The sequence below is a fragment of the Mytilus edulis genome, chromosome 7 (assembly GCF_963676685.1).
Source record: "Mytilus edulis chromosome 7, xbMytEdul2.2, whole genome shotgun sequence".
Taxonomy (NCBI): Eukaryota; Metazoa; Mollusca; class Bivalvia; order Mytilida; family Mytilidae; genus Mytilus; species Mytilus edulis.
Window position 1 is genome coordinate 70,919,727 of NC_092350.1, and position 16,690 is coordinate 70,936,416.

Consider the following 16,690-nt stretch of genomic DNA (forward strand, 5'->3'; position numbering starts at 1 on the left):
TATTTGAATTTTTTACCAGGGACAATATTAAGAATGACCGAAGTTGCTTCTATGTACTTATAAAAGTTTAATGTTTATATCCTGACAGGTTAAGGGTAAACGACAATAAATCTAGCAATACAATGACACGTTATCGCCCTTTTTTAATTACAATAAATAGAATATAAAATAAATGGAATTTGAGTAAAACACTTAATTGTTTAGTCATGTTAGTATCGCTGAAATAAACTTGAAACATAACATACATAAGAATTATAAGCGACTGTTATACAAGTTAGATGTTTATCTAGCTACAGAACTTGGTTTAATCCCCCATTTTCTACATAAGGAAATGCATTTACCAAGTCAGGAATATGACAGTTGTTTTCCATTCATTTGATGTGTTTCAGCTTTTGATTTTGCTATTTTCCGTTTTGAATTTTCGTGGGAGTTCGGTATTTATGTGATTTAAGTTTGAACAACTTAAAAAAAAGAGTTTCAAAGATGCTTGCAAATACTGAAAGTTCACCCTCAAACTTATTAACATTCTGCTATTTCGTTCAGGTCTCTCCCATCAGCAGGTGTACTTCGCAATTCTGATTATCTTTTTATTCACTAACTACATAAACAGTATAGGATGATACGATCCTATTTAATGACGCGTAAATTGGTAAGGAATCTCAATACTGAGTAAAGTCTTGTTTCAGAGAAAAAGAAGAGAATTAGTATTTATCAACCCCTCCCCCAAAGAAGAAGCTTCTGAAATTAGTTCCATACGTTTATACACAGATAAAAACAGTAAGTATTGACAGCTTGAGTTATCGCGCATTTGTTGTATTAATAAACGAATTTTTAAGTACTTCGCTATCGCTATATCTAAATAGCGGTAAGGGGCGGATCCAGCCATTTTCAAAGGGGTGGGGTGTGTTACAACCAAGGATAAGGCGGTCATAAAAAAACAGTGATCGTCAATAAAGGGGAAGTTCCAACCCCCCGAGCCCCAAGGTCACAGCGCTTCCAAAATAACTTCATGTGTTGTCGATACAACGGTTTATAATAATTGTACTTTGTTTAAATGTGTATTCATGTTTTTGTTTAAATGTACTTTAATCAATCTCATCATTCTAATCATTTACTGTACTTTTTTAGTAATTCATTAGATTGTAGATCATTGTATAACCCAAATTTTGGGTACCATAATTGGTTAATAGAATTATATCATCTTATCTTCTCCCACCCACAAACATAACAAAACAATAATCCCCTGGATCCGCCATTAGAGGCAATTTAACAAATGCATTCTCATAAATCATTTATTGTCATAATATCATTTTATACGATATATGATATAAGTTATATACGATAGCTCTCAACGCTATCAGCAGCTGATCAGTCAAATTATTTTTTTCAAAATTTAACACTAAAACGTATTTTGAAAATCTGGATTCAAATATTTTTGTTTGTCCGTTGCTTGAACAGAATATATTTTCACATCAATTTGTTAATTTGAATATTAGAAAACCATACCCTTCTTTTGAAGTGAAATGGTTGTAGGATGATTTTTTGTAAAAGATATAATGTATGGAGAATTTCATAAAAGGTATCAAAAGCCCTCTCCCTTTTCCAAAGTCCGATATTTGTTTCCTCTCTGTTAAATTCAATTATTTTCGTGATTCTGGCTTCAGACCACAATGATTTTTCTCCTTTGCTACAATGCATCTTTTGGTAAAAGTCATATTAAATAAAAAAATTGCACCGCTTCAAACATGAAATAAATGTAACTGCTTATATATAGACCATTATTAGTCTAATAAAATATGCTTCTAAGACAATCCATCAGTGCTTTTTCTTTTGAGGGCCTTATAAACTTGCCAATGTTAGTATATGACTCTTATATAAATGACTAAGACCGACTTAGGCTAATTTTAAGGGTTGTCAGAGGGGTCCTGATCCCGAAATTAAAATCATGAAGTCCCGGCCGAGATGCAGAATTTAAAGAAATTTGTATCTCGAAATCCCGAAATATATTCCCGGATCCAGTAAGGATCAATCCCCAAATCCCGAGCTTAAAAACACCCGATCTCGACGTCCCGAAAATGGTCATGACTCCCTCTAATCTCTACCCTATTTTCATTTTTGCCAAATACATACTTTCACTTTCAACAATAAATATTTATGCCCCACTTATGTGCATTATGTTTTCTAGTCTGTGCATCCGTGCGTTCGTTCGTTCGTTCGTTCGTTCGTCTGTCCGTCCGTCTGTCCCGATTAAGGCTAAAGTTTTTGGTCGAGGTAGTTTGGTCAAGTCCAATCAACTCGAAACTTAATTGAAGTAAATATAGTGCCGATGTGGCATCCGTGTACTATGGACACATTCTTGTTTCAACATGTTTTACTTATTTCAATATATATGCAACTAGTATGACCCCTTAAAAAGTAAACACTTCAAAGAAAACAGTAGACAGAATACAGAGAGTCTCTGTATATTGAAGTAGTATAATCGTAGTTTACATGTAGATAAACGCGAAAAATAATTGTCCTCTCTAAGGAGGTATAATAGTTGTGGTTCTTGCGATCTAAACACCATAATATGGAGAATGCTCTGATTGGTTTATTTATTTTTCATTTTTGTTATCTATCATACGATTGGTTGTACTTGTGTCAAGTTGAACATGTTTTACTTATTTTAATATATATGCAACTGGTATGACCCGTTAAATAGTAAACATTTAACAGAAAACAGTAGACAGAATGCAGAGAGTCTCTTTATATTAATATAGTATAATCGTAGTTTACATGTAGATAAACGCGAAAAATAATTGTCCTCTCTAACGAGATATAATAGTTGAAGTTCTTGCGATATAAACACCAGTTTATGGGGAACGCTCTGATTGGCTTATTTATTTTTTATTTTTGTTATCTATTATACGATTGGTTGTACTTGTGATGTTTCAAACCTGAAGTCTTATCTATGACTAAAAGTCAGTCTGATGACGGAATCATTATCCGGACTTCTTTTTTGTCGTTTGTCTCCAAAAATAACTCAATCTGAATTATCATAAGAATGAATGACAAATGCGACTATGCATGTTACCTATAGAACACAGAGGCATGACGATTAATTAATCGTGGAAGGAAGAGAAGCGACACACAAAATGAGGTCTTCTCGTTTAATAGTATAGATACAAGAAATTCGAGGAATTAGAAAAGAATATACAACGCTCTAGGAGATCATGAGAACAAAGTTAAAATTCAATATGCATACAACGAAAACGATGTTGACCTGATTCTTTCTGGACATACGTGGATTCCGTTACTTCACTGTTCCTTTTAAGAACGATTTATATTCCCAAATATTTTTTTTTTCATTAACATTTTACGGTATTGCCCTAAGAACAAATAATGACAAAATATAGATATTCAAAATCTTATCTTAAGAAATATACGATGAAAATAAGGAAATACAAGGATATATACATTCGAACTATAGCATTTGTACACGTTCTTTTAATAACAAAATTGATTTATAAATGCAAAATTTGTATAATATAGGCACATAAATTTGAGGAATAGTGTCCCGAGCAATGCATCCTATTCCTCAATACTAATTATTGATTGTTAGTGTTTAAACGCCACTTTTTATCGCCAAATTTTGGCTATTTCGTGGCGGTCAGTTCTTATTGGTGGGGGAAGCTGGAGTGCCCGGAGTAAACCACCAACATACGATAGGAAAACTGACAATCCTAGTTAATAACGATTCGAGTGCACCAAAACGAGCGGGTTTCGAACTCATAATATCAGTGATGACTGGCAAGTAGTAGAACTACTTAGACCACTTGGCCACTGATGCTTTTCAATACTAATGTAATAAATATTCAATATATAGAAATCAAAAGTACAAAAGCGTGAAAACCACTTCATAACATGTTTAATGTAGTTATTAATATTTCATTAAAAAATGACGATAGTGAGATTACATTATTAGTTTATCCACCCCTTAGATATACCATTAAAGTCATTTGAGACCTCAGATTAAAAAAAAAACCGCATGAATTTGTCATTAGAATAAACTATTATTTGATTGTACAAGTTATACACGTGCTTAATATTCATGTTTCTTTGTTGATTGTTTACTATAAGGTGACAATCGGTAAACTACGGCTTCAAAACGCGACAATTAAGTAGCTGCCATGTTTTCACATCATAACAGACTGAGAAACAAAAATTACGATTATACAGTATGTTTGCGTAAAAATTGATAAAATCGTGCACAGAAGATTTAGTTTATGATATATACATGCATTGGTTCAAGAATTGGATAAACATCATTTTTCACCAGGCACTCGTTTCATATGACTCTAAGCTGTGAAACGGCACAAAACAGCAGTCAAAGGCCATGAGTCGTCGGTTACGACCGACAAAAGACAAAAACGACAGCTCAAAGCACATTTCACAGAAACGGACAGGAATCCATATATATATATATAAATATATATGTTTACATGTATATATAAACTGGAGGTGAATCAATCACAGGTGCTCTAAATTCATTATCGATGCCTTCTATTTTAGTGACACTCGTCACTGAAAAGAAATAAAAATTGATTTATACTGTGACTGTGATATTTTTCGCTGTAATTAAATGACATTGATGTTCTTCAGCATTGTTCAGTTGAATGCATCGAAGTATAAAGAGAATAACTATCAATTGTATCGGAATACAATCCAGGATCGAAACATAAAACAAATGGTCGGCCCAACCTTGCATTCTACTTCTTTTGTAAACACGTGAAAACAGTTTTTCGAGACAAAGTATATTTATTCTCTTTCTATATATACATGATATATATCCGACTAAATTCATTTTGAAAGAAATACATAGACATAACTAACTAAAGGATGTCAAAGTGCAGATTGGACATTGACATATTCCTTACATCTCGATTGATATATTCTTAAAAAACATAATGCAATTGTGACTCCTGTTGTCTAATATTTTATACAGTGTAAAGCTGACGTTTGAGCCATTAGAAACTTAAGAGAGAAAATACTCCAAAGATATATAAGGGAGAAAATACTCCAAACATACATGGATCTGGCATGTCAGTAACTGCTAGTAGTCATTTATTAATGTATGTTTCATGGTCATTTTGTTTAGTTACCTATACTGACATCGGACTCTTTTTAACTGAGTTTTACTGTGCGTTTTGTTGCGTTTTTGTTTTTTCTGCAGGTATTAGGGGGGGGGAGGGGTTTGAGATCACAAAAACCATGTTTAACCCCGCCGCATTTTTGCACCTGTCCCAAGTCAGGAGCCTCTAGCCTTTTTAGTCTTGTATGATTTTTAATTTTAGTTTCTTGGGTATATTTCGGAGTTTAGAATGACGTCCATTATGACTGAACTAGTTGTTAAGTTCTGTGTCATTTGGTCTCTTTTGGATAGTTGTCTCATTGGCAATCATACCATATCTTCCTTTTTATAGTATACATTTTTGTTTAGGGGCCAGCTGAAGAACGCCTCCGAGTGCGGGAGTTTCTCGCTGCATTGAAGACACATTGGTGGCCTTCGGCTGTTGTCAGCCTTTTGGTCGGTTTGTTGTTTTGACACATTCCCCATGTCCATACTTAATCTTATATTTATCCCAATGCCTTATATAGTTTCCAAAGAGGAATGAATGTTGTATATTGGAAATTATAAAATACTCAACAAATTTCAAATAAAATTGTTTTATTACAAGCAAGCTCATCTAGTCTTATTATAATATGAATATACCAACAATAAATCAAAATTACATTAAAAGTTCATTAAATTCCATCATTGTTACGAATTGGACAACGCGATCCCTAATTACTGATGTATTAATTCTCTTACGTTTAGTCCCTGTATTAGTCTTGCCGACACTAACCAAAAATTAATTAAACAATTTTGAAGATTCAATAGCTTTTGGTTGTAATTAAGTCTATATTTTTTTTTATACTTGATTCATACTTAACAGTAGCGTGTAAAATTTTCGGCGTTTATGTAGTCTATATTCTACTCTTTTTGCTATACATATGCCGAAAGGAATAAAACTAAGCATTCACTATTATATTTTAACACTCATTTGTTCCCCCTACAACTGCTGTAAAACTAGTTTAGACATGGTTTGAATTATACTTATTAAATTAACTGCTGATATAATTTTTTTATATAGTTATATTTAAACAAAAATATATATAAAAATATAAATATATGATTATATATTGAACGGTTTATATAAACTGATTTGATATCAGTTTTAAGCAGGTAAGGGAATATATGAACTCCTATGTTTTTTTTTCTTCCAAAATCTCAAAGTTAAATATACTGTGCAGTAGAAATACTTGATAAAATAGTCAATGGATTGCTTTTGTCATTTCCTATTTAGATTTGAGAACATTTATTTTTTAGTTAATTATACATGATATATACGTAATATATTTGTTTTGATTACTAAAAAATTTTTATCCAAAAAAACTTGAACGTTAGACCTTTTATTTTCCAAACTACTTTTAGACAGAATAGATATAAACTAAACTATACAATACAGAAGCCTTGCGTTGGTTAATAAAAGATCATGGTTTTGCAGTCTTTGTAAAGTACATTTGGGAATAGCTTGATTATGGTTGATATTCTGGAAGTTCTAGTTTTGTCATTTGCTTCTCGTTGTCAGTGTATTGCTCACTTCTCACTTGTTTGTCTTTCTTCTGAAATATTTAAAGACGGAAAATGGTCATTCGTTCATGTGTTTATGTAAGCAATACAAACAACCATTATTTTTAGTTTCTTCGTCAAGATTTAAAAAAAAATTCAAAGACGAATTAAATTTCTTTCTTTAAATACTACAATAGACAGTGTCTCTTGTATTGCCTGGGACATTAACATATAATGAAAAAAATAGAATAACACTTTATCAATTTGATGCGCTTTACTCGCTTTCCTGGATTTCCCTCTATCTTGTAGATTAAAACCAAGTATTGTGAAAGTCAAGTACCAATGATTACCAAAACACTTGAAGAGCTATACTATGAATTCATTTATTTTCGTGGGAACCACATTTCGTGGATTCAGGAAAACATACAAGTTCGTGGATATAACTATAACTAGCACATTTGGTTTGGTGACACACCGTCTGATTTCTCTATGCAATTCACATAGATATAAGAAGATGTGGTATGAGTGCTATTGAGACAACTCGCCATCCAAGTCACTATTTATAAAAGTAAACCATTATAGGTCAAAGTACGGTTTTCAACATGGAGCCTTGGCTCGCACCGAACAGGAAGCTAAAAAACGCATAATGAATTACTAATGTAATACCATTAAAACTGGAAAACCATCGGTCTAATCTATTTAATAAAACAAGAAACACAGTTTGTTTACAATTGATGATAAAACTGGAGCTTTGCGAGTTAACAAAGTATTTCGATATGATAAAGTTGTAAAAATACATACTAAATTTAAACGCATGAAAAGACGATAAATGTCGATTAAATAATATGGTATTATGATAGAAGCAACATGATGCATATATGGAAAACGTAACAGTCTAATGGGGAGAAAATGATGAAAATAAAAAACTTTTCGGAAAATTTAAAATATTTTTTTTTTATAATGAAATCGTATCAAGGAAAAAACTTCGACCAATAATTAAATATTATAAAATAAAACAAACATACCTCTAGTTTGCATGCAGCCCATGGTGATGCACAGCAGTGTACTGACGCAGCAAAGGACACAATGAATTCTAGAAGGGATATAAGACCTGTTATGACAAGCAATTCCCTGTGGCTATCACGCTATAAGGAAAAAAAAAACAAATAAAGACACAAAAATTCTTACACAAATAAAACAAAACCAATACCATAAAAATAAAAATGGTTTGAAAACTACAAAGAAACAGAGTGCTTAATGTTAATGCATTCCTGGTTATTTGAAACGTCAAAATCATGTTCCTGAAAAAGTTTAAAAACATTCTTCCGTTTTTCCTATCTTCGATACATAATTAAGGAATAGCAGTACTGTTATTACTATAATAATGCTTTACAAAAATAAATAAATCTTACATTACAGCTTGTAAAAATGTACATATTTAAAATCCGCGAAACTTTATAAAAGATTTAAACACATAAACATCTTGATAGCACAAAACGTAAAACAAAGGCCAAAGGTTATTTCGTAACTGACACTATTCAGATTTGAAGAAAATGTTATTGAAACGTCATTTTTGAGATAGGTTATTTTAATTTTGATCAAGTTCTATAAATCGAAAATGTGAAAATTCCTGCATTAAATATATAAAAATAAAAAAAAATGGGGTACGGGTGCCAATAAGGAAACTCTCTATCCTATAATCCAAGACATAACGTATAAAAAAAGTTCACAATTATAGGTGAAAGTACAGCCTTGAACACGGTTTATCGGCTTGAACGAATTATCCAATGAAAAAAATACGTTCATTAAAATTGCACAGGAATTCTTTGACAAATATTTCTGTTTGGAACGCTATAAAGCTTTGGTGTGTATGAAAAGGTAAATTTGGATGATATATTGACAAGATAAATGACCTAAAATTGAGCCCGAGCTCATTTTTCGTTTTTTTTTCAGAGAAAGAGAGAGTTGCACGAAAAGAATATCTGTTTAGAATTGTAGTTGAAAAGGATGATAGTGCATGACAAAAATAAAAAAAAAATATAATGATTTAATCTCTCTTAACACAAATAGCATATTTAAATACCGTGACCTGAGAGTGTTGAAAATATGTTTGGACTCACCAGTATAAAGTTAGTTAATGCTGCACTAACAATAAAGGGTACGAAGAAGGATGCTGCCATAATGCTAAAAACCATGAAATACACTTTCTATAAAAAAGAAGTAATAATCAGATGTATCTTTTGATTTTCGTATCAGCTGATTTTTTTACAGCTTTCATATCAATTTCAAAGAAACAAACATTAAACAAATGTCGTATTTGTACCAGCTTCCTTCATATTTTTGTGACGCAAATTCCAATTAAAACCATTTAAACCAAGAGAATATAACAATATTTGATTTACCAACATAGATATCTAAAATATGTAGACATTTATATGATACACTAAGTCAGGAGCCTGTTTTCCAGAGGTTGTCATTTGGCAATGTTTATTTGTTGTTCGTTTATTGCTCATGTTGTTATGTACATACATCTTTTAGTTTTCTCGTTTGAATTGTTTTACATTTGTCATTTCCGAATCTTTCAGTATGTATTTTGCTCATTGTTACAGGTCGTACGTTGACCTATACTTGCTCACTTCCCAAATATAGATAAAATATATCAAGGACAAAAACCTACAGTTTTTAACAAGCTGAAGTCTGCATGTCTTGCCATATAACCTGGGAGAACTCCTGTGACAACAATCTATGATAAATAGAAATAACACATCCATACATTTCTTGAAGAAAGGTTTGTTCATTTAGAATTACGATTTAAAATTGCCAATCTTTCCCCTAACTCATATAAATATACCCATCATAATAATAATCATAATTATGATGATAATATCAATATCAATCACAATAATAATAATAATATCAATAATAATAATAATGATGATAATAATAATAATAATAATGATAATAATAATAATAATAATAATAATAATATTAATATTATTAATAATAATAATAATAATAATATTAATAATAATAATAATAATAATAATAATAATAATAATAATAATAATAATAATAATAATAATAATAATAATAATAATAATAATGATAATAATAATAATAATAATAATAATAATAATAATAATAATAATAATAATAATAATAATAATAATAATAATGATAATAATAATAATAATAATAATAATAATAATAATAATAATAATAATAATAATGATGATGATGATACTATCAATCACCATAATAATAATAATTAATAATAATAATAATAATAATAATAATAATAATAATAATAATAATAATAATAATAATAATAATAATAATAATAATAATAATAATAATAATAATAATAATAATAATAATAATAATAATCATAATGATGATGATGATAATATCAATAATAATAATAATTAATAATAATAATAACAGTAATAATAATAATGATAATAATCATGATAATAATAATAATAATAATAATAAAAATAATAATAATAATAATAATAATAATAATAATAATAATAATAATAATAATAATAATAATAATAATAATAATAATAATAATAATAATAATAATAATAATAATAATAATAAATATAACCATGATAACAATACGCATGATAATACAAAAATATTATCTATTTATTAATTTTTTGTTGTCTTTTTTGTTGTTTTTGTTTCTATAATCTTACTCATTTATTGATATCATTTTATTTTTTTGTCAACACAAAAGTCTTTTTTTTTATTGTTTAGGTGGCTGGGGCGTCTTAATTAAAATTGATAGAATTTTTTGATAATTTGTCAAAATGAAGTTTTTATCATCATGCTTTTTTCAAAAATATAATAAAAAGTATGGGTCACCGGACTTTTTTGCACGCTACAGGTTGTGCAAAATTGTCAGATTTTGTATAGATTACGCATGGAAAACCAAATTGTGTGTGATAAAAAGAAAACTACTTGATAGAACTTTAAGATAAAATGTGAGAAGATAGCTCTTATAACATGCTTTCAGATAAGAAAAAGAAAAAATGGAATCACCGAACTTGTTTTCTTGCTATATATCAAAATAGGTAAATTCACATCACTTTCTTTATAAAAACTACTTTATTTGAGTTATATCCCCTTATTTGGCAAAGTTAAGAAAAAATCTAATCAAACACAAATAAGGTGTTTTTGAGAAATAACAGCCGTAATTATGATAAAACACACAGTTTTCTATATTTACATGAAAAGTCTTTTACATAAATTACATACTACTATCAAAATTTGCACATTTCATGAAATATCTAGACCAACGTTATCTTTGACTTAAAAATCCAAGATGGAGAAAGACACCCGAGCCACCTTAATACGAACATAACTGTCTACGTGTTCTCATTGATATTCCCATTATGAAACTACTGTAATCACAAGGTTTGGTGTATGATAGACTTATAAACATCACATTTACCTACCCAGACAGCTGAAAACAAGGATCCTACATCTAGTCCGAGCATAATGGTTTTCTTATCAATCGAATAGGTAGGGAGAGTGACATTAATTATAACAATCTCTGTGAAAAAATAAAGAAGAACGAATTCCATGTAAAAAATAAGAAATATTTATCGATGAGATATAATTTTACTTTCTTGTTTGCAATTTCAAATTAATTACGTTAAAAGGCAACAGTAGTATACCGCTGTTCAAAAGTCATAAATCGATTAAGGGAAAACAAATCCTGGTTACAAACTAAAACCGAGGAAAACACATCAACTATAAGAGGAAAACAATGGAACAACAGAAACACTGAACTGCAACAAAAACAAAGCCATCATACATAGAAACGGACTATTTGATAACAACTGCCATATTTCTGACTTGGTACAGGATATATAAAATTTCAATAACACTTGAAGCGTTTCCTGTTCATATTGAAACATTATAGGTTCAGTAGTCAAGTAGTCAATACTTCTATGTTGATATGCATTATCAATAATATGGTCATAATTTTCAATAAACTGTTTATAAAACTATAAAATATAACTTCAAATACTGAAGATTTTCAACCCCAGGAACAGATTACCGTATCTGTACTTCGCAAGACCTTTCGAAAAGTTTGTTTCTGAATGCTCTTCAACTTCGTACTTTATTTGACCTTTTTCCACTTTTTTTCGATCGTCACTGATGAAGAAACGCGCGTCTGGCGTATAAAATTTTAAGCCAGGTTTCTATAATAGACTTTTTCTGAACATCATTGAAAAACTGCACTTTTAAATTTCGTGCGTCATAAGCGAGCTTCAATTTTTTATCTTATATATCTTTTATAGATTTTACCACTGCTCGAGTGTGATACGATGTTTCAACACTCGAAATAGTAAAATTCGTGTTGCACGAGAAACAGTGGTAGAATCTGTTTCTCTAATGATTTTTTGACTATCTGCCGTGTTTCTAAATCTGCATGTATGTAACGTCAGGTTACAAAAATGATAAATCGGCGAATAATTAAAGAAATATGATATAGCAATCAACTGGGGTATTATATAACACGAAGTCTTATTATGATTTTCAAGGAATATATTGGTAAGCTTACTTTTAGTCTCCAGGTTGTCAGCAACTTCCTTGTCGATCCCAATTGACACGAATGTCATGATCAAGCACCCCAGGCCAAGAAGTATCTGTATCGCCCCATATTGTTTGAGAGAATAACCCAATCTTTCCTTTGCAGTAACAACTTTCGATTCCATGTTCCACAGCTTCATAACTATGCTATTTTCAATTCTACGAAAAAAAAAGAATATATTAAATATACTTTAAATTGTATATATATGGGCAAATTCAAGAATTAATTAATAATTAATTATAAATAGGTAAGTATATACATGTATTCTAACAGGAAAGGATTAATGCAATATCAAAATATGGTCAGCCATAAATAGTCAACAAATTGTAAGTCAACTTTGAAGAAATATTCCATCCTTCACATTCTTAAGATAGAGAAAAACAAAAGCAGGTTGAAAAAAGACAAAGAAGGACATACTGTTTGGGAAAGAAATGACAGAAAACCATAAGTGTAAACTTGTTTTATGAGCGTTTACGCATCTGTATAAAATCTTTGTCTGTGTTGATTGAAAACATACATCAACACCGTGAACTATTCATCTCAATTCAAAAATGATATAGTCGAATATGATGGATACATGGGGAAAAAAAGAAATTTTACAATACATGAGTCTTATAGTTTTTTTGGAAATAGACAAACATTAAAAAGACTTGATTTGCAGGCAATTTTGTTTATAAACTATGCGTATTAAAGTTTTAGAATTCTATATAAACTATTTCGATGTTATCAAAGAGGATTGATACCAAAAGTAGAATCAAAATCTATAAGTCAAACAGAAACCGACAAAACGATGTAAAGAAAAACGAAAATCAATGAAAAACCAAACTGTTGAAAAACAAATCACAATTACTTAATATACCGTTTGATTTTTGTGTTTGATTGTCCATTTGAGCTGTAAATACCCTTGTTTATCTGTTGCTTTGTGAGTTTTACCAGTTTATCAATTCAAGGTTCGTACGCTTGAAATATGAGTTCTTTGTAATAGAATAAGTTAAAAGTTTTATAAAAGTTTTTGTTATAAAGGCTCTCGCGAATGAAAACATGACGATCATTAACAGTCGATGTTCAAACTAATTAGATGAGAAGACAATGGCAGAAACTGTACCGAAAAGGATTTACTAAATTTCTTGTCCAGAATTAACCTGATGCAGATAATGTTTGTAGCCAGAGAATAATATTTATAAAATGTAGTTGAAAATGGATAAGTCTATGCTTACGTTAAATGTTTCCATAGTTTGTCAGCAAATGTAGAACATAAAACAATTAAAAAATGGTTTCTGGCCATATGAAGAGGGAGAATAAAAAAAAATCATGTATTCCCAAAAAAGAAAAGAGGAATGGATGAAAACTTTAGAATAATGCCAGAAAACAAGATGGACAACGTAGCTACATTGCTTAACGCCCTTCTCATATCTAAAAAGAAATTCGATAGATTTCTTTTACTATTCCGAAACAATAACTTGATTTGAGACTGATGAGAAATTATTCAAAAACCAGAAATATTGGAATCCCCTCTACAAGACATCGACATTACTGAAAACCTGTTTAAAAACAGGGTAGTTTTTTTGTTCACAGATTTCAGATCAGAAATTTATTTGTTCATTAAAAGTGTTTAAATCTTCGTGTTTTAACAGATATCTGTTGTTAGATATTTGAAAAAGTAAACCATAATATTTACTTAACAATGAGCACGATATGTGACAATAAAATCAATCTTTGTCTGTATTTATACTTTAATACTTACAAAATGGCTCGCTCAACGATGATCTTGCACCGGAATGCTTATCTTTAAAATCAATCTGCAGTGGGTGCTCTTTTATACGGGCATAAAATCAACGTGACCAGGCATCTTGAAATGTTTTCAAACCCGTTCAGATACACTTCCTGGTTCTTAAAAAGTTATGTAAGGGAGTTATGTAATAGAAAATTTGCATTTTTGTCAACATTTTATATAACTGTTTTAATTTGCTTCTTTTTGTCCATGATTTTTCAACTCGTTAGCACTTGTTTATTATATTTTAATCTTGTGAAATCAGCAACTCACCGAATTATCAATAAAATTATGTGATTGAAATATTAATGCATAATTTTGGCACACTGAATAAATATAATCTTAGTACATTGGAATTTTACATTCGAGACCTCAAACTGAAATTCGAGTTTCAATATTTGAAGTTTGAATTTGATGTTTAACGCTGATTAATCGAAAGTCGTTGTTCAACGTCAAAGATAATAACATTTTCCGGAATGGCTATAGTAACGTTATAAAAATATAATAGAATTAAACAGTGCTACTTTATTTTGTTACCAAATTGTTCTGTATTGCATAAGAATAATGTCTTAAATGTGTCGGACGCGCTGTCACCAGACATTTACTTTGATTATTATGACGTTTTTTTCACTTCGTTTTGTTAGCTATTTGTAATGATTAGCTAAATATACGTTTGCAATTACATATTTATTAGTTAAAACTATTTTCTGATAGACTTTATATGCTAGTATTTAATATTGAATCAATATTGATTTGTGGTACATTTGAAAACTTGTTGACTAGCGTGGACATGCATCCAATTACCATGTATAATATTTAACATTTGCATCCTTAATATACTACATATTAAGTGAAATTTTGTTCAATGTCAATTACATGCTTATGTTGTTTGCTCACAAGCAGGGGCTCAATTTGAAACGGAAAATAAGTATAACTTTCGTATCATTGAAATAGGAAATCATTAAGCACTGCATACATGTAGCTACGGAACGAAAATTACAAATCAATGTCTGAAAAAACACTCGGCACTAAACTGTCGAGGAACAAATTTAGAACCGTCAGCACGGGTGATATCGTTTGGATCTAAGAACGCCATATAAGCGGTATTTGTTATGCAGTGTTATGCAGTGTGATTGCTTTATTATTATGAGTCACTGGAGAATATTTTGCAAAGCAACGCCAATGAGGCCCGTCATGGGGGTGTCCACGTGATCACATAATCACAATTTTTTGGCCAATATAATCACTTAATCATTAATTTATTTTTGAACAAGATAATCAAATAATCAAAAATACAGTCCTAGATTATCAAATAATCAAATAATAATGAAATATTCGTTCTGGTATTCAAATAATCACAATAAAACGGCCAAGTAATCACATAATCAAAAAACCCATGAGGAGCCTCTCCAATGATGACAAATTTATGAATATCATACATCTGGTCTTACTCTCCAACGCTAGTAGTTGTTACTTCCAAAGCTTTTGGTTTGAGATTGCCTACAACTATTATTTCAAAAACACTTCTGCATTCGGAAGTCATTTCATTAGCATTTTAATATTGTTGATTGAAAACATACATCAACACCGTGAACTATTCATCTCAATTCAAAAATGATATAGTCGAATATGATGGATACATGGGAAAAAAAAGAAATTTTAGACAATACATGAGTCTTATAGTTTTTGGAAATAGACAAACATTAAGAAGACTTGATTTGCAGGCAATTTTGTTTATAAACTATGCGTATTAAAGTTTTAGAATTCTATATAAACTATTTCGATGTTATCAAAGAGGATTGATACCAAAAGTAGAATCAAAATCTATAAGTCAAACAGAAACCGACAAAACGATGTAAAGAAAAACGAAAATCAATGAAAAAACAAATTATCTAGGTAATGAATAATCAAATGTTCACGTACGGAGATTTTTGAAGTAAAATGTCTACCGCAAATATAGCAAAATTATTTCAACCAGACATTTCCATATATACGTTATATACTCCATATGCAGGCGCTGCTTGAGTGTTTCTCACTCAGGAAATTGTCTGCAATTGTTTAATCAAAGCTACGCGTCGTTTGTGCTTTGGAATAAATCATAGACGGAAGACCCAATGCAAGTATTAATAAGATAAACATAATGATAAAACTATGGTGTCAATTGTGTGAAATGCCTGGCTATAGCCTGTTTCACAGAACTTTTAATTGGGGTTTGAACATTTCCAACAGATATTTTTGAAAATGGAGTAATGCTGAAAAAACAATCGTGAATAAATGTAATCTTCTAGACGTCAAAATGGACGTGTATACCAAACTTAATTCAGAACGACGATCAATGACTCATATCCTATCTTGTGTTAAGGGCATGCTATTTTAACTCCATTAACAGCAATTGGTAAATGCGTTAGAGGATATGCTTTATTACGCACTTACAAAAACATCAAAAATGATTACAAGGTAGAGCCATACTTGAAAAATGTTTGTCAAGACACCAAAGATCTGTGATAGCTAGAATGCGAAGCGAAACGTTATCATTAGAGATTAAAAAGGGTATATTTCATAATGTGCTACTTGACCGAAGTTTAATTTGCAAATCTCAATCCATAGAGGACGAATCCCATCTTAGGTTGTATTATAAACGCTATGAACAATTCAG

At 30.1% G+C, this 16,690-nt stretch overlaps 1 protein-coding gene across 2 annotated transcripts; it reads right to left on the reverse strand.

Annotated features, from left to right (window-relative positions):
• Positions 1-5,690: 5,690 nt before the first annotated feature.
• On the reverse strand, positions 5,691-14,153 carry LOC139482120 (uncharacterized). 2 transcript variants are annotated; one of them, XM_071265800.1, is made up of 7 exons: positions 14,008-14,153; positions 12,234-12,421; positions 11,119-11,216; positions 9,330-9,395; positions 8,773-8,859; positions 7,696-7,797; positions 5,691-6,705 (listed from the first exon to the last, which is right to left on the reverse strand). In XM_071265800.1, exons 2-7 carry the CDS (start codon positions 12,400-12,402, stop codon positions 6,619-6,621), a joined length of 609 nt encoding a protein of 202 aa, XP_071121901.1. In that variant the 5' UTR covers positions 12,403-12,421; positions 14,008-14,153; the 3' UTR covers positions 5,691-6,618. The 2 variants fall into 2 exon arrangements, with proteins under 2 accessions (XP_071121901.1, XP_071121900.1); XM_071265799.1 differs by having other exon boundaries at positions 7,678-7,797.
• Positions 14,154-16,690: the final 2,537 nt, after the last annotated feature.

Coding starts and splice junctions, on each gene's coding strand:
- LOC139482120 (XM_071265799.1), bottom strand. CDS start 12,402: ATGAAGCTGTGGAACATGGAATCGAAAGTTGTTACTGCAAAGGAAAGA. Junction 11,217..12,233: donor TGACAACCTGGAGACTAAAA/GTAAGCTTACCA, acceptor ATTTTTTCACAG/AGATTGTTATAATTAATGTC. Junction 9,396..11,118: donor CCTTGTTTTCAGCTGTCTGG/GTAGGTAAATGT, acceptor TATTTATCATAG/ATTGTTGTCACAGGAGTTCT.